The sequence below is a fragment of the Cebus imitator genome, unplaced genomic scaffold (assembly GCF_001604975.1).
Source record: "Cebus imitator isolate Cc_AM_T3 unplaced genomic scaffold, Cebus_imitator-1.0 Scaffold52, whole genome shotgun sequence".
Taxonomy (NCBI): Eukaryota; Metazoa; Chordata; class Mammalia; order Primates; family Cebidae; genus Cebus; species Cebus imitator.
The window spans coordinates 3,607,555-3,624,710 of NW_016107367.1; the positions used below are offsets into that span (position 1 = coordinate 3,607,555).

Sequence of the window (17,156 nt, forward strand, 5' to 3'; positions counted from 1 at the left end):
TTTAGAAATTAAAACAATGTTCCATTTCAAAACTAGAAAAAACGAAACTGCAGTCGCTCAAAAGATTATTACAGTGATTTCAAAATACAACTGGGCAGGTCGTATGGGCTCAACCCACGGTAATCACCAACAAGCAGTGGCTGCAGGAGAAGCCAGGCCTGATGTGGGACGTGGCAGATATGCTCTGGACAGGCCTTAGAGGGCATCTGATAACTCTCTCATGACACCTTCCAAGGCAAGAAGGAAGAAGGCTATCAACCACAATCACAACCCCGTATGGCAATAATCAACTTCGATGTGGTTATAATGCTGAAATATTTTATATGAGTGCTGGGCTTATTTATAGCATTATAACCCAGATTATAATGGTGTTGTGATCTGATAGGGCTCTGCCTGTTGGAAGAAACTCCCCCTCAAAAAAAAAAAAGGTGATTAAATTTAAGAAATGATTTAGCCATAGTACATGTAAAGTAGACAAGAATTTTAGTTGAAAATCAGTGAGAGGTAATAATGTGACATGACAAGCAATGGAGCCTTTATAACCTTAGGCTGCATTATTAGAAGTATAGGCCAGGCACAGTGGCTCATGCTTGTAATCCCAGCACTTTGGAAGGCTGAGGCGGGCAGATCACCTGAGGTCAGGAGTTCGAGACCAGCCTGGCCAACATGGTGAAACCCCATTTCTACTAAAAATACAAAAATTAGCCAGGCATGGTAACACACGCCTATAATTCCAGCTACACAGGAGGCTGAGGCGTGAGAATTTCTTGAACCCAGGGGGCGGAGGTTGCAGTGAGCCAAGATCACACTGCTGCACTCCAGCCTAGGAGCCTGGGTGACAGAGCGAGACTCCATCTCAAAAAAAAAGGGGAGAAAAGAAAAAGGGTAGACTTTGGAACAAGGGAGGTGATGTATCCTATTCTATTCTTCTCTGTGTAGAAACCATGCCTGGAATACCACATTCCGTTGTATCAAATTAAGAAAGGAATAGAGACAAAAGGAAACAGGTGTAGATGAGGCAACTAAGATGATTAAGGGTCTAAAATCACATTTTAAGAGTTAGAAGATGTGAGAAAGAACTATAATGATTGTCTTCTAACATGTGATGATCTAGTATAGGGACAAGACATTAAACCTATTCTCTATGGACCTAAGGGACAGAACTTCAGCTGAATTTTCACTGCTTGTAGGAACTGACAGTCTGAACTCTCTGGAGAAAAAAATGGATTGCCTGGAGAGGTAGTTACTTTCTAGTCTCTTGAAAATGCTCATGCACGGGTTAAACAGCCATTTCAGCTTTGAAGAGCCTTTCCAGTTTCCCCGACAGAGCAGAGATTTCAAGCTAGAGGGGTGGGGGAAAGAGAGGTGGGCCAAATCACCACCCTCTCCCCCTCCCTTTCAGTCAGGGCAGCTCTGTATCTGTCTGCTTTACCATTGGGTTCCTGGATAACCTCTACTTTGAAGAAACAGCTCAAAGGCTTAAGAAAGTAAACCATGAGATGAGATGACCTGTCAGGTTCGTTCAGCCACTGAGATTCTTATTACCTATGGCAACCAAGTGCGGTTGTGCAGTGACTCATTTTGATGAGCTGTGATTGATCAAAGGATCCAAAGGACTCACGGAAAAGCATGAGCAACATTTTGTTACTTGCCCCCACTTCTTTCTCCTTCATCCATTTCCTTAATTACTTATGCTTTTATCAGAAAGGTATAATTTAAAAAAGGGCTTGATATTTCGGTTTCAAAAAGTTCAGACTGGTTCCTCAAAATGTAAAGCCCAGAGTTACCATATGACCTAGCAATTCCGCTCTGAGATATCCGCTTAAGAGAAATAAAAACATAAGTCTACACAAAAATGTGCATGTGAGTGCCCATAGTAGCCTTACTGATAGGAGTCAAAAAGTGGAAGTAACCAAATAAGCTATCAACAGGTAAACGGATTTAAACCGTGTGGTATCTCCCCACAGTGGAATATAATTTGGCCATAAAAAGGAACGGCATGCTGACACAGGCAACAACATGGATGAACCTTTAAACATATGCTAAGTGAAAGAAGCCAGGAACAAAAGACCACATATTCTATAATTCCATTGACATAAAATGTCCAGAATCTATAAAGACAGTAAGTGGATGAATGGTTGCCAGGGGTGAGGGCAATGGGAGAACATGGAGTGACTGCTAGTAGGCACCGGTGTTCTGGAGCAATGAAAAGGTTCTAAAATCAGAGAGTGGTAACAACTGTACAATTCTGTGAATATACTACATGCACTTAATGGTACGCTTTAAAAACGTATTTTTATGGTATGTAAATATTTCAATAAAGCTATTACTAACATACACACACACAGATTCAGGCTGGTATCCAAGCCCTTACTAGTTCTGTGGCCCGATAAAGTTGCCAAATCTCTTTGAGCCTCCGTTTCCTCAGATGGAAAGGAAGGATGCTAACACCACCTACCTCAAAATGAGGCTTCGAAGAAAATGTGGAGTGTTTCCCAAATCATAAATTGGCTTATAAAGGGTAGCTATTGTTCACTTTTCAAAACACTTCAAGGTGGTTTTTTTTTTCTTCAGCCTTAAAAGAAGTTTGTGAGCTGGTCATGGTAGTGTGCACCTGTAGTCCCAGCTACTCGAGAGGCTGAGGTAGGAATGCTTGAGCCCAGGAGTCTGAGGCTGCAGTGAGCTGTGATCATGCCACTGCATTTCAACCTGGGTCACAGAATGAGATCTGTCTCAAAAAAAAAAAAAAAAAAAAAAAAAAAAGAGAAAGTTTGTGATTTCTAGCTCACTTTACAGATTTTAAATACTCTGAAGAAAACAATGCATACATTTTCTGCTTAAATAAGAAAGGCAGTTCCTGAAAGATGACGGTGAGCCTTTTCAGGAGGCTCAATACTGCCTAACTTTGCATTTCATGTCCTTTACAAATTACAAGGACAGACAGCAAGAAAAAGTATAATGGAAGGCAGAAATTTCATTCATTAGAACAAACTTTTCTCTTTCCCCCTTCTCATTTATACATTATCTTCTCTCTCTCTCTCCCGACAGGGTCTCACTTTGTCACCCAGGCTATAGTACAGTGGTACAATCATAGCTCACTGCAGCGTCAAATTCCCGGGCTCAAGCAATCCTCCCATCTCAGCCTCCTTAGTAGCTAGGACTACAGATTCAAGCCACCATACCCAGCCAACTTTTAAACATTTTTTGTAGAGAGAGGGGGTCTTACTATGTTGCCCAGGTTGCTCTCAAACTCCTGGCTTCAAGTAAGTAATCCTCCCATCTCAATCTCCCATATCTTGTTTTTATTTGGCCAGAAAGAAGTTAACTATGACAGTCATCCAAACCACATGTATGAATTATATTTTCTAAAGTTAATGTAGAACCATGATTTCGTAGTTCGTCACTACATGAAGCATACTCAACATATGAAAATGCATGAGTTCATATATTATGCTGCTGTAGTCTTACCATTGTAATCTAATTCTCTCATTTAAAAAGAAGAAAAATGTTTGCCAACGTAGCTAATGAAATACCCAAATGTTTAATTTAGTTCCTGGTGAAATGGCATTTCGGTCATCCACTGCTTTAATTGAATCATCATAGTAATTAACTGCCTCATATTCATTTATATTTTCACTTAATAAAAGCCTTTTAAAATATTTCACATCAAAACATCTGTTGCCTAAGATTCACCAGTTAACATTCATTTCTGCCCCATAGGACACTCTTGCTTTAAAATTTATTCGACAATCTAAAAAAAAATAACAAACACACAGAGCTAAGAACTTTTTGAGAGAAGTAATTCAATAGTTACAAAGTGATCTTATTGTTTGATTCTAGTTAAGGTGTTTTTTCCTTTAAAACGTTACCACTACAAAATAGAAGAGCTGGTTTTTACTTTCTTCTGGATATCAACACCAGTAAAATACCATGCCAATATCTCTAGGCTGGCAATGAAGAGGAAAATTCAGAAAACCAAAACATTGATGAATAGAAGTGTAGGTCAACTTTATGACTGAACTGCTACTTAGGAACAGTATGACCAGGCCCCCAACCCACTGCTCCAATAAAACTATCTAAGCTCATTTTCCTAACTCAAATCAAGCTGTCAATAGCATGCCCTCGGATTAGATTCATAAGATGTGATGCCTCAAAGTCGTTTAATATAAATTTCAGCCACGTATCTTTCCAACCAGCATAGGGAGAATTCTACCATAAGCATATGGGAGGCTGTACCTACTTTTTAGATCAAAAATAATAATTTGAATATGATTGATTATAAGTCAATTAAGGAAACTATTCAAAATGTTAATTGAGGAATCTATTTAATCTACTGGAGAGCAAAACCGTTCCCATGAGTCTATCCTATGAAGTATTCCAGGGACCTGCCAGCATACCAAATACATTTCACCTGCCCTCAACACCTTCTGAGGCTCAAAAACACAGGTGTTCTGCTCTTGGAAACTGGCGTTAAATTCAGAGTAGAAACTTTAATTCCACTGAAAACGGAATGACTAAGTTCATGAAGACCCACAAATGGTTCAGTTGTAAAGTATAAGCTACGGAAGCTACCAGAGTATACATTCTACCATGAACAAGATGATACACTTCACCAGAGATAAAAACACCACTGCAGAGGATGAATCAACACACGCAATACTCTTTACTGCTACAGTGACAAACAGGTGTCGAATAACAAGAAAAGTTTCCCTAAATCACAAAACAATATCAAAATCAATTGCTCCAGTTATCAAAGGGTCTAGCGTTAAAAATTATTCCGACTGCACTTACGCAAATTCTATCAAATACAGATTTTTTCCCCCATTAACAAGCTTTTGGGGCCCTTTGATGAAGCAACAAATCCAACATGTAAAAAAAAAGTGTGGTTAACTTTTGTGCATGAATTATCACACATCATGTTCTGATAAAATATTCAGTGTGCTGTGAAAATCTTTTTCAACCCTGTCAAAGAGACTGAATCTTTCAAGCATGTAGGATTTCATATTCTTAAAAAGATGCCATATTGGTGGATATGAATGTTTCCTTCCTGTAAAATCGCAAAAACAAAAAGAAAAGAAAAAAGAATCCATTATCCCATAAACAAAATAAAAAGCAACACTGAGGCCAGGTCCACTGTGGCTTCCATTTAAAAAGCTCTAGATTGTATTAAACTGTGGTGATTTCATTAAAGTAGACCTGAATGGGTTCTGGGGGTCCATCTACAGTGAACCCTGCGTGCATCCTCGCAGGAGGGTTTTGTTACTAATGGATTTGTTTCCCGAGTTCTTCATCCAATCATTTCCAAACAGATGTGACTTGGGAAGCAAAAAAGCAACACGTTCTCCGGAACGCGGAGGCTGCCCGGGCCTCCCCGCCGCCCTGCGCCCCACGCGCCTCCTGCCCGGGCGCACTCCGCGGGGGCTGGAGCCGGCGGGATCCGCGCGCCAGGGTCGGGAGCCTGGGCGGCGGCGGGGAGCCCGGGGCGGCCCGGGGCGAGGCGCGGCCCCGCGGCCCCAGCACAATGCGCCGGCGGCGGGAACCGGGACCGCGCGCCCCTCCGCAGCAACTTTGCGCGGCCTCGCCCGCGGCCGCCGGGCCTCGGCCCCTCGGCTCGGTCCCCGCCGTCGCCGTCGCCGCCGCCCGCCGCCCCGGCCCCGCGCGGCCGCCCCTCACCGTTGCAGAACTGGAGCAGCGAGGACGTATCGTACAGGCTGCTGTAGCTGGAGAAGCCGTCCTCCATGCTGAGGCCGCCGGGCCGCGCCCGCTCCCCGGCCGGGCCGCGCCGCCGCCGCTCACCACACACTGAGCCGAGCCCGACCGCGACCGGCGCTGGCGCTGGGGCCGGCCCTGCTGTGGCGGCTGCTGCTGCCGGTTACCATGGCAACCCCGGGCCCGCCGCCGCCGCCGCGCGAGCCCAGCGCCCGCTCCGCCCGCGAGGGGGCGGCCTCGGCGGCCGCGGGGCCCGGGCCGGGAGGGGGACGTGGCGGGGCGGGGCCGAGCCTCCCCGCGCCCGCGGCCTCTTCCCCCGCGGGGAGTGCGGCCCGGGCAGCCTGCGTGCTGCGGGACGTCTCTGCCGCCCGCCGTTCCCTCGGCCAGGCCCCGCCTCCGCGCTCGGGGGCCCAGAGGCTGCGGGCGGCCCTTGAGGGGGCGCGGGGACAAAGAGGGGCTGGGAGAGAGCGGGCCTGGGGGGGGCGGGGTGACCTCCGCTGCGGACGCCCAAGCCCACCCGCCCCCGACGCGCTGTTCCGGCGCCCGCGGGCAGCGCCGCCACCAAACATGGACAACGCGCCCGCGCATTTCGGCCGTTTCCACGCCGCGGCTCCCTGTGGGCCACATCCGACCGGCGCGCCCCTGGGTCTGCACGTTTTTCTGCGGCAGCAAGGCCCTGCCTCACTGAGAAGTGGCACAGGACCGGCAAGTCCGCTCGAACCTTCGAAGCTTCTCTCACACTGGGGCAGAGGCCATCCTGGCACCAGGCTGGAAGTCCGCCGCGTTGAGGACAGGACGCAGCTAAAACATCGCTCTGTGGTTTCCCTACGATCAGCCCCTGGGATACAGATCTGCCACATTACAGGCTTAACTCGCTACAGGACTAAGGAAATCAATTTATTCTACATCAGAAAGAGACCAAGAGTTAGAAGATAGCGCAGTGGGAGAAACACACAGATCCATGAGTTTGTAACTTTTCCAGCCTATACGCATATAAATACAGTTAATGGTTTGCATTTTATACCCATGGCTTGAAGTAGGTAAAGATGCTCCAAATAACAAGTGGGGAAGCAGGAAATTAGAATATATAAAATGGATGATCTAACCCAAGAATGGGCTTGGTCCCAAAGAGACTGCAGAACGTTTGCACTTCCTGCTGCATCATAGTCATTATTCAGTTCCATGCAAATTTCTGAAATTGTAGGTACTGACTTGTGCAGGTTGAACACAGTAGGTGAAGTAAGAACTCAATAATACGTTTGAGTTAGGGAAACTCGCAGGCCTCTCTGTGGTCACAGGCCTGTCCTTCCGAAGCCCAGCTTGGACATCGGTAGATGGCAGGTCAGGGACAGGCTCTGTCACTCTGTGTGTGGCACAGTTAGCACGTGGGTTAGTAAGGACTGGTGCTACATGCTGTGGGCAGAGGGGCAAGTTTAAGACCTTATCCCTGTCCTAGCAGGATTGTTAATGGGGAATTTGCATTGTGGGTGGAGGCTGAAGGGCCACAGGTGCCGCGGGTTTGACTGTGACTGGGTGGATGAAGGACAGCCGGCAGGAGAGTGCTAGTGAGGAAAGAAGGAACAGTGCCTGCAGACATTGTGCAGACAGGTGGGAAATAAGACTGGCCTAAGGGCAAGGGGCCAGGTGAGAGGGGACCCCAGAGCTGCAGAGGAGCCTGACCAGACCCAGGGGGAGATGGAGGAACGTGTGGAGGGTTCACACAGGCAGGCCACTGATGAGAGCTGTCTTAGGGAGCCGCCTGTTGCTGGAACAGCCCAGGATGTCTGCAGTGACCCAGAAATGAGGCTCCGAGGGCTGGCCAGAGGGAAGTTGCTATAGGACCATACAGCTGGAAAGACAGGAAGGTCAAGTGAGGACAGCGAAACCTCCAATTAGAAGTGCCCTGTAGCAACTGGAGAGAAAGAATTGAGATTTAGGAGTTGTCAGCAAAGGGGTTGTAAATGACATCTCTAAAGAAGAGAATGGAAAATTGGAGAGGGGCTGGGGCACGGCCTCTACAAAGGAGAGGGAAGGAATGGTCTGAGAGGCAGGAGAAGCAGCAGAGGACATTGTCTCCCACAGAAAGCTTCCAGTGAGCATTTTCACAGGGTTCTCTGCAGGAAGGCTCAAGTAGGATGAGGCTGGAGTAAGGCCCTTCTGTCTGGTGGCAGAGGGCTCCCAGGTGACATGGAGCACCCTGGTGAGAAAATAGGTCGCCGTATATCAAAGGGAAAAGACATGTACATGCATGTTAGAACACCTTGGCAGGAAGGCCAATCGTGGTGGCTCATGCCTGTAATTCCAGTATTTTGGGAGGCCAAAGTGGGTGGATGGCTTGAGTCCAGGAGTTCAAGACCAGCCTGGGCAGCATGGGAAACCCCGTCTCTACAAAAAAAAAAAATACAAAAAAAAAAATTAACCAGACATGGTGGTGCACACCTATGGTCCCAGCTATTTGGGAAGCTGAAGTGGGAGAATCACCTGTGCCCAGGAGGTGGCGGTTGCAGTGAGCCAAGATCATGCCATTGCACTCCAGCCTAGATGACAGAATAAGACCTGTCCCAAAAAAAAAAAAAAAGAAAGAAAGAAAAGAAAACTTTGGCAGGTAAAGGAAATTGTGGGGGAAGGGGGCAAAGATAGTTGGCAGAAGGCCGGATAAAGGATCGCCTTGCCCCCTCGGGCACAGGTGGGTTCTCTGCCTCTCTAAGGCAAGAGGCAGGTGCTATGGAGAAGAGGCTTTCAAAGGGTGAGGCTTAACACCCAGGTATACCTTTCATCCTCCTCATTTCCCATCTTCCCTCTGTCTAGTCCAGTCTTCATGCTCTCTCTACTCCACTTTGCAATTTTATACTTTATGATATGTTGGATGATTGGCACAAAAAGCTGAGGTGTGGCATTTCTGAACTTGAAAAGGAAGTAATTATCATGAATGATTAGAAGATGGTTTTCTTAAAGCCAGGTATAGGGGTGTGTGTGTCTAGTCCTAGTTATTTGGGAGGCTGAGGTGGGAGGATCACTTGAGCCCGGGAGGTTGAGGTGGCAGTGAGCTATGATTGCACCACCACACTCCATACAGTGCAGCCTGGGCAATGCCCATCTCCAGCCTGGGCAACAGAGTGAGATCTCATCTCAAAAAGAAAAAGAGAATGTTAGCATTCCTGATGTTTAATATTATGATATTTGGTGACCACAATTCAGACATGGTAAAGGAGACATCTGTTTAAAAGTTCAGCTGCAAAATTAAACTGGATATTTTCTTAGGAGATACTATTTCCATTAGAGTAAAGTTACAAATAAGACAAGAACTCACTCCACTTTCTTTTGAGATGATAAAGATCATCATTACTCTCTTAACCTAGAGTACTACACAGTTATGTTTTTCCCACAATGGTAAAATCTTACTCTAAAAAAATCTAAATTTAGAATAATTACAATGATATGCATGTTAAATCAATTAGGTATAATCTACACAGCATTAAAAAAGATCTATGGAGAAAGTTCAAGAAAAATCTCTGAAAACTTAATTAATAATGTGTGATGGTTTTGCCTAAACATTTTAACAGACTGATATTCCACGTCATTGTGAGATAATTTATAGCCTGTCCCCAAAAATGTTGTCATTGTAATAAATGATATGCACTCTCTAGGACGATATAACCACAGTGTTCAGTGGAATTAATAGCAGCATTTGTACAACGTGTGAGAAAGAGAAAGTGAAAGCTCTGTAGCCTTTATTCATAGAGAAGCCATTTTTAAAAATCACCCAGAAATGTGCAGCCTTGTGCATCTATTGTTTAATCTGACACTCTTCCCAAAACAGTTACACAGTGCAGACCCTATGCCTGGGGGTGGGGATGTAGAGCACAGTGCTTTCCAAACTGCAGGTGGCTGTGAAGTCAGTTAAAGAGTCATAATTGGCAAGTTTTAAAATGAAATAGAGGCTCATGCCTGTGATTCCAGCACTTTGGGAAGCCAAGGCGGGTGGATCACCTGAGGTCAGGAGTTCAAGACCAGCCTGGCCAACATGGTGAAACCTCGTCTCTACTAAAAATACAAAAATTAGCCAGGCATGGTGGTAGACACTTGTAGTCCCAGCTACTGAGGAGGCTGAGGCACAAGAGTTGCTTGCACCCAGGAGGTGGAGGTTGCAATGAACCGAGATTGTACCACTGCACTCTAACCTAAATAACAGAGGGAGATGCTGTCTCAAAGAACAAAAAAGGCAAAAATGAAAAAGAAAGAAAGCAATAGAAAATTCCACTTCTGGGTACTTAAAAGAGTTGAAGGCAGGGACTTGGTCAGATATTTGTACACCCACGTTCATAGCAGCATTATTCACAATAGCCAAAAGGCGGGAGCAACCTGAGTATCTACTGATGGATGAGTGGTTAAACAAAATTGGTCCATCCGTACGGTGGAATCTTATTTCATCCTAAAAAGGAAGGGGATTCTGACACATGCTACTACATAAATGACCCTGCGAGACACTATCTGGTGTGAAATAAGCCAGTCCCCAAAAGCACAAATAGTCTACGACTCCACTTACATGAAGTGCCTAGAGTTGCCAAAGTCATAGAGACAGAAAGTGGAATGATGGCTGCCAGGGGCTACGGGGAGGGAGGAATAGGAGGCAAGTGCTTAATGGGTGTGGAGTTTCAGTTTGGAATGATGAAAAAGTTCTGCAGATGAATGGTGGTGTTGGTAGCAAAACAATGTGAATATGCTCATGCTTTATAATTGTGCACTTAAAAGTGGTTACAATGGTAACGTGTGTACACACACGCGCATGCGCACACACACACATTAGGGAGGTATGTTGCCCAGGGTGCAACATATGTTGCCCAGGGTGGAGTGCAGTGACTATTCACAAGTGCAATCAGGGCACACTACAACCTCCAACTCCTGGGCTCAAACGATCCTCCCTCCTCAGCCTCCCAAGCAGCTGAAACTACAGACGCACACCACCATGCCTGGCTGCTGTGTATGTTCTAACACAGTTTTTAGCATGAAATGGAATACAGAATATCAGAGTGCATTGGGCATAGCAAGAATGAGTATTTGTACTGGAAACATTGGTCTTTACTTAAAATGTATCTACATGTGCTGAGTTGTGATATATAATACAAGGCATTTCTTGTTGTAGGTCATAGTCACAGTCTAAGAGACATTCAGACATACAATAATCATACAGATAGATGTATAAATACAAATTATAAGCACTAAGGAACAAAGCTAGGAGGAAGGATTTCAGATTATTCCTGAGAGTCTGAACTGGACTGAAGAGGAAAAGATGCTACCAGAACAGCCATGGCAGAGCAAGGGGCGGCCATGTCAGGCAGGCTGTGGCAGGAGATGAGGAGGTCTGCTTGCATAGGGCGTTGGAGATCCTGTTGGGGGCTTCTGATTTTACTCTAAGAGTAGAGAAAGTTGACCTTCAGTTCGTATCATAGGTTGAACTGTGTCTTCCACAAAATTCATCTGTTGAAGTCCTAACCCCCAGGACCTCAGGATGTTTCCTTACTTGAAGACGGGGCCTTTACAGAAGTAATCAAGTTAAAATGAGGGCATTAGGCTGGAGCGGAATCCAGTAGGACTGGTGTCCTTCTAAGAAGGGGAAATTTGGACAGAGCTGCAAGCAGAGGGAAGATACAGTGAAAACACAGGGAGAAGGCAGCCACCAGTGAGCCAAGGAGAGGGGTCACAGAAAAATCCAGCCCTGCCCACTCTTGGTTCTAGCCTCCAGAATCATGAGAAAATAAATTTCTGCTGCTTCAGTCCTCCAGTCTGTAGCACATTCTTAAGGGAGTCCGAGCAGATCAATACAGTTAGTATAGAAATCTCAGAGACAAGCCGGGTGCGGTGGCTCACGCATGTAATCTCAACACTTTGGGAGGATGAGGCAGGGGCATCACCTGAGGTCAGAAGTATGAGACCAGCTTGGCCAACATGGTGAAACCCCATCTCTACTAAAAATACAAATATTAGACGGGCATGGTGGCAGGTGCCTGTAATCCCACCTACTTGGGAGGCTGAGGCAGGAGAATCCCTTGAACCTGGGAGGCGGAGTTTGCAGTGAGCCGAGATCACACCACTGCATTCCAGCCTGGGCGAAAGAGCAAGACTCTGTCTCAAAAAAAAAAAAAAAAAAAGGGAATCTCAGAAAAGAATCTCAGAGTCAAGAATTAGCTATTCCACAGATGCAGCACCATTCACTACTGATATTAAAATATAAAATATAGCTTCTCATGATAAAATCATTACTCCACAAAGTGAGAGGAAATCACTGATTCTCACAACTGTAAGGGAACATTCAACTCTGTGGCCTCCAACCCGCTTGCTGATGCAGCTGTCCTTTCTATAACATCCCAGACAAATGGTCACTCTGCCCCTTTCAGATCTGAAGCACTCCAATTATTAAAAAGATTGTTGTTTATTTTTATCCCAAATTGCCCTTGCCAAAGCATTCTTCACCAATCCTACTTTTGTCTGGTCAATTTCATCTCCCTGTCTCCTGCTTCTGGCTCCTATCTCCTCTGGAACATTGCAACAGTAGCCTATGTCCTGGTTTACCCAGTCCGGCTTCATTACTCCAGGGTTAACTTACCCAAAGAGGCACTAACTGATGTCCTCTCGTTCTCTGCTGCCTACCATATTAAGTGCAAACATCTTGGCATGGACTTCAAGTCTGTCTGCGTTCCTGCTGCAAATGCCGTCTTTGGCATTCAACACACCCCTGCCCCACCGTGCTTTCTAAAAACTCCTCTTCACAACTCTCAGACGTGCTGTGCACTTGAAGGCTTTGAACCCTGGCCAGTGCTGTGCCCTAGGTCTGAGTGCCCACCTCCCCTGCCCGCCAGGGTAGGAGCTGCCCTGTCAGCAGGGTCTTCGCAGTCATGAGCACATCTGCGCTTGTGCCAATCTGCTTTGCCTTGTGGGAACTTGTGTACAAGTCTGTCTCTCCTGGGAAATCATATACCCCTAATGCCCATCATGCTTGACACAAGTTTGAATGTAGTTGGCAGTGAGTAAATGCTGAGTGAACGAATAAACTCTGGACAAAAGTGGTGGCCTATTATACATGATAGGCTTTCAAATGCCTGGAAGAGAACAGGAGAACGCACATCTTCTCCAGGGCGACATTCTCCGTTTCCTCCCTGTCCACCATGTGACATTGTTTCTAGACTCCTTGTCTGGAGAGATGTCCATCCCACCCAACCAGATCCTTTTATCCTGAATCCTGAAATTCAGGTACCCAGAACTGCATACAGTTACCTCAGAGGACTGACCCGGGTGGCATTTCCCTTTAGTATCTTGAATATTATGATTCTATTGATGCAACTAAACCTTGTATTGATTTTTTTTTTTTTTTGAGCAGCCAGGATGTAGACTGTAGGCTCCAGGTTGAACTTCCGGTCAATTATAAACCTATCAGCCTTTTAAAAATGAACTGCTGTTGGATCTTCTCCATCCTGTACTGAGCTAATTGATTTTTTTAAAAAACTTCAGTGACAAGATTTATCTTTACTCTTGTTAAATGCCATTTTATTGGCTTCTATCCATCATTTTAGCCAACCAAAATCTTTTAAACTCTTAAATCTGGCATTTTGATAGCAGTGAATGTGCCATCGTGCACCCTTCAATGTCTCCTTTGTTCTTATAATTGATAATCAGGTTAGCGGCACAGGAGGGGCGCAGAGTCCTGTGTATGGCACTGGATGCCTCCCAGCCACGTCTCTATTGATCTGTTTCTCAGAGCTTTGGAAATGCCTGTTCAACTAAAAATGAAATCACCCCAACCATTCATTCACCTAGCCTACTTTCTTCTTCATTGTCCACAGGATTTTATGAAGAAGCCTCTCCATTGCTTTGTAAATCCAGTCTGGTAACACAGGAAAAGAGGGAACGAGGTTGGTTTGGCTGTTAGGCACCACTTTTCCTTCCAAGTGTTTACACACTAGCTCTTCAAAGAGCTGTGAAAATTTTTGCTCAGAACCAATATTAACAGCAAATGTATCATCTGCATTTTCCAGAATCCAACTTTTTCTGCTTTTTGGAAAATTATGACCTTTTTTCCCTTCCCAGTTTTCTGCAACTCCCATCTGGCAAAATTCAAGGTGGCTTGCTGAGGCCTGGAGAATGTATTCATGGTAACTGAACAGTCTATTGCCATCTTAGGCTCTTGGCAATTTCTCCCCAGGGATGTTTCTTCTATCCCTTCCAGTGTTAAGATTACTCTCTTTGTTAGAGAAAAAGGAGGCTGGGCATGGTGGCTCATGCCTGTAATCCCAGCACTTTGTGAGGCGGAAGCTGGTGATCACCTGAGGTCAGGAGTTCGAGACCAGCCTGGCCAACATGGCGAAACCTCATGTCTACTAAAAATACAAAATTAGCCACATGCGGTGGCATGTACCTGTAATCCCAGCTACTCGGGAGACTGATGCAGGAGAATTGCTTGAATCTAGGAGGCAGAGGTTGCAGTGAGCCGAGATCGCACCATTGCACCGCAGCCTGGGCAACAAGAGTAAAACTTCATCTGGAAAAAAAAAAAAAAAGAGAAAAGGGAGCCTGCAGAGTGAAGTCCTAACCACACAGACTGGCTTTCAGGGTCCTTCATGGCTCCCCTAGTTCCTCTGGTTCATATGCCTTTGGCCCCTATCAATCCTCTCTGCTTCTCATTTCCCAAACACCCACAATTGTCTGCCCTTGAGGCTTTGCTTGTGAGATTCCTGCTGTTGGAAATGTCTTTCCACTCAGCCTGTGAGCTCCCTCGCCATGCCGCTGGCTGGGAGCCTCACATAGGGATGCAGATCTGCAGCTTATCTTACAAAGGCGAGACAGCATTAGCCTGGTGAACCCAGCTCTGGGTCTTCCCGTGTATCATGGGGCCTGGATGGGCTGGGATGGGGGAGAGGCACTGGCCGAGAAACAGTACTATGTGATAAAGACAGCCTTATCAAGGGCCTCTCCAGCTTCATTATCCTATTGCAAAATGTCAACACCGCAGAATCATGAACTTCAGAGCCTTCTGCAGATAATTTAATAGTCCAAATGGGTATGACAACTCTATTACCTAAGAAACCCAGTAGGCTATTTACCAAAAGTGTTCCTAATGATTTGACTCCATCAAAAGAGTTTACGTATTTTCAAGTATCTGAAGTCGAAAATTAAAAGAAATACTTGCTTGATTTATTCTATTTAAAATGTCCTTGGGCTGGGTGCGGTGGCTCACGCCTATAATCCCAGCACTTTGGGAGGCCAAGGCGGGTGGATCACAAGGTCAGGAGTTTGAGACCAGCCTGGCCAACATGGTGAAACCCCATCTCTACTAAAAATACAAAAAAATTAACCGGTTGTGGTGATGGGCGCCAGTAATCCCAGCTACTTGGGAGGCTGACTCAGGAGAATTGCTTGAACCCAGGAGGCAGAGGTTGCAGTGAGCCGAGATCGCAACACTGCACTCAAGCCTGGGTGACAGAGCAAGACTCTGTCTCAAAAAAAAATTCCTTTCAGGCCAGGCACAGTGGTTGACACCTGTTATTCCAGCACTTTGGGAGGCCACGGTGGGTGGATCCCTTGAGACCAGCCTGGGCAACGTGGGAAACCCTGTCGCTACAAAAAAATACAAAAATTAGCCAAGCATGGTGGGATGTCCCTGTAGTCCCAGCTACTCAGGAAGCTGAAAGGTGGGAAGATTGAGCCCGAGAGGTCAAGGTTACAGTGAGCCGTGATCATGCCACTGTACTCCAGCCTGGGCGACAGAGCAAGATCCTGTCTCAAAAAAAAAAAAAAAAAAAAGACAAGAAAAAGTCCTTCCATTTAGGAAACTTGATGTTATAATTTTCTCTAATTCATACAAAGTGCAGGCACCAGAGTAGATTGCAAATGAATTTCCAGCTGCAGCATCTCTGCCAGTGGATGGGATTGGCAGGGCATTTTGTTCGTTCACCCCATCATGTTGCCTGTAAGGTTTTATGGCAGTTCCTGGCATGCTACCGACTAACCACAGAGTAAATAAGCTAATATTAGAGCAACTACTGATCCCAGTGGGCCTGGGACAGCCAGGTTTAGGCCTTTGTCCTGGGTGCTCATTAATAGCTCTCCTTTGGGTGGGGCTGGGTGCAGTAGTTCATGCCTGTAATCCCAGAACTTTAGGAGGCCGAGGCGGGTGAATCATGAGGTCAGGAGATCTAGACATCCTGGTCAACGTGGTGAAACCCCGTCTCTACTAAAAATACAAAAATTAGCCGGTGTGGTGGTGCACACCTGCAGTCCCAGCTACTTGGGAGGCTGAGGCAGGAAAATCTCTTAAACCCAGGAGGTGGAGTTTGCAGTGAGCTGAGATTGCACCACTGCAGTCCAGCCTGGGTGACAGAGCAAGACTCTGTCTCAAAAAAAAAAAAAAAAAGTACCCCTAGACTCTGTATTCTGGTTTGGATGATAAATTGTATGGTCATCCTAGTTAATAAAGAAAGATTTAGAATCTTTCCACAGGGTGAATTGAAAGAAGATTATCTACATTGATACAGGTTATGCTTCAAATGCTATCATAAGCTGCCTCACAATATCAAAGTTGCAAGAAATAAAGAGAAGTTTCCAGAAATCTGGATTTGTAGCAGGAAAGTCCAAGGAAAGTCGCATTACTGGGGCTCGCTTGGCCCCTGCCATCAGCTCCGTCACAGGCTTTTCCACCCTGCTGTTCTAGAGATGCTGCACCTGTTCCTAATTAACGGAGAGTTCGGGAGCTCTTGCTCATATTTTTGCCATGGTCCCGGGACTCCAGCTACACCGGAGAGTTGGGCAAAGGTCCTCAGTGTCTTTCTGGAAGTCAGCTCCATAAGAAGTTGCTCCCCTCCCCGCCCAGGCTTGGTCACCTGTTGCTGAGAGCTGACCCTGGGCCCACACATTTTCCCACACTGATGCCACTGCTGTGCCAGGAACAGGAGACGCAACAGGAAATAATGCACCATCCCACGCCCGAGTGCCTCACAGCCCAGAGGGGAGAAAACCCGCTGCAGGTCACACTCACGCAGGCTCAGTCACCATAAGGCGCCAGCTCCAGTCCCAGCTGCACGCCTAGCTGGCACTGCCTCCACCTGGCATGTAAGGAAACTCCGTCAGGCCAGAGGCACAGGGGCCTGGCTCGGGCTCACAGTGTTGGTAAATGGTAGAGCTGGGATTTAAATCCAGTCCTGTCAGGCCCAAACCCTCACGTTTCTGCTTTGAGCAGCCACCTCTTCAACAGAAGACAGAATAAGAGAGAGCTGGTGGGGGTGGAGGGGTGGGAGAAGGAAGGAGGGGGAAGGGCTGATTCTACCCAAGCATGCAAGCAGACACCCTGGCTGGAGACAGGTAGGAATAATGGTACCCTACGATAGGGCGGGTCCATGGGCCTCGTGCTGTGGGTTCATCTGTGCTTGCCCCGCAAGGCATATTTGGAAAGTGTTTGC

The 17,156-nt window shown here is 46.4% G+C and overlaps 2 protein-coding genes across 16 annotated transcripts in view; one reads left to right on the forward strand and one right to left on the reverse strand.

Moving 5' to 3' along the window:
• The window catches only part of EML1 (EMAP like 1), a 202,843-nt gene that overhangs the window by 141,123 nt on the left and 44,564 nt on the right, over positions 1 to 17,156 (reverse strand). For 2 of the 12 annotated variants that reach the window (XM_017528142.1, XM_017528140.1), the window contains exon 1: positions 5,674 to 5,874. The exons of 8 other annotated variants lie outside the window; for them this stretch is intronic. In XM_017528142.1, coding sequence (XP_017383631.1) covers positions 5,674 to 5,740 — 67 coding nt within the window. In that variant the 5' untranslated portion in view covers positions 5,741 to 5,874. Of the gene's footprint in view, positions 1 to 5,673; positions 5,875 to 17,156 lie in introns of those variants that run through there. 2 more of the 12 variants (XM_017528139.1, XM_017528136.1) reach the window with 1 other exon arrangement.
• Positions 5,849 to 11,236, forward strand: LOC119471152 (collagen alpha-1(I) chain-like). Of its 4 annotated transcripts, none has more exons than XR_005200181.1 (2): positions 5,849 to 7,949; positions 10,853 to 11,236. XR_005200181.1 is itself a non-coding variant. In XM_037738339.1 (2 exons), the coding sequence occupies exon 1, from the start codon at positions 5,878 to 5,880 to the stop codon at positions 6,643 to 6,645; it is 768 nt and encodes a 255-aa protein (XP_037594267.1). In that variant the 5' UTR covers positions 5,849 to 5,877; the 3' UTR covers positions 6,646 to 6,674; positions 10,853 to 11,236. The 4 variants fall into 4 exon arrangements, 1 of the variants encoding a protein (XP_037594267.1); XR_005200182.1 differs by having other exon boundaries at positions 5,849 to 7,855; XR_005200183.1 differs by having other exon boundaries at positions 5,849 to 6,749.

Excerpts from the sequence above, each read along its gene's own strand:
- LOC119471152 (XM_037738339.1), top strand. The coding sequence starts at position 5,878 with ATGGCAACCCCGGGCCCGCCGCCGCCGCCGCGCGAGCCCAGCGCCCGC.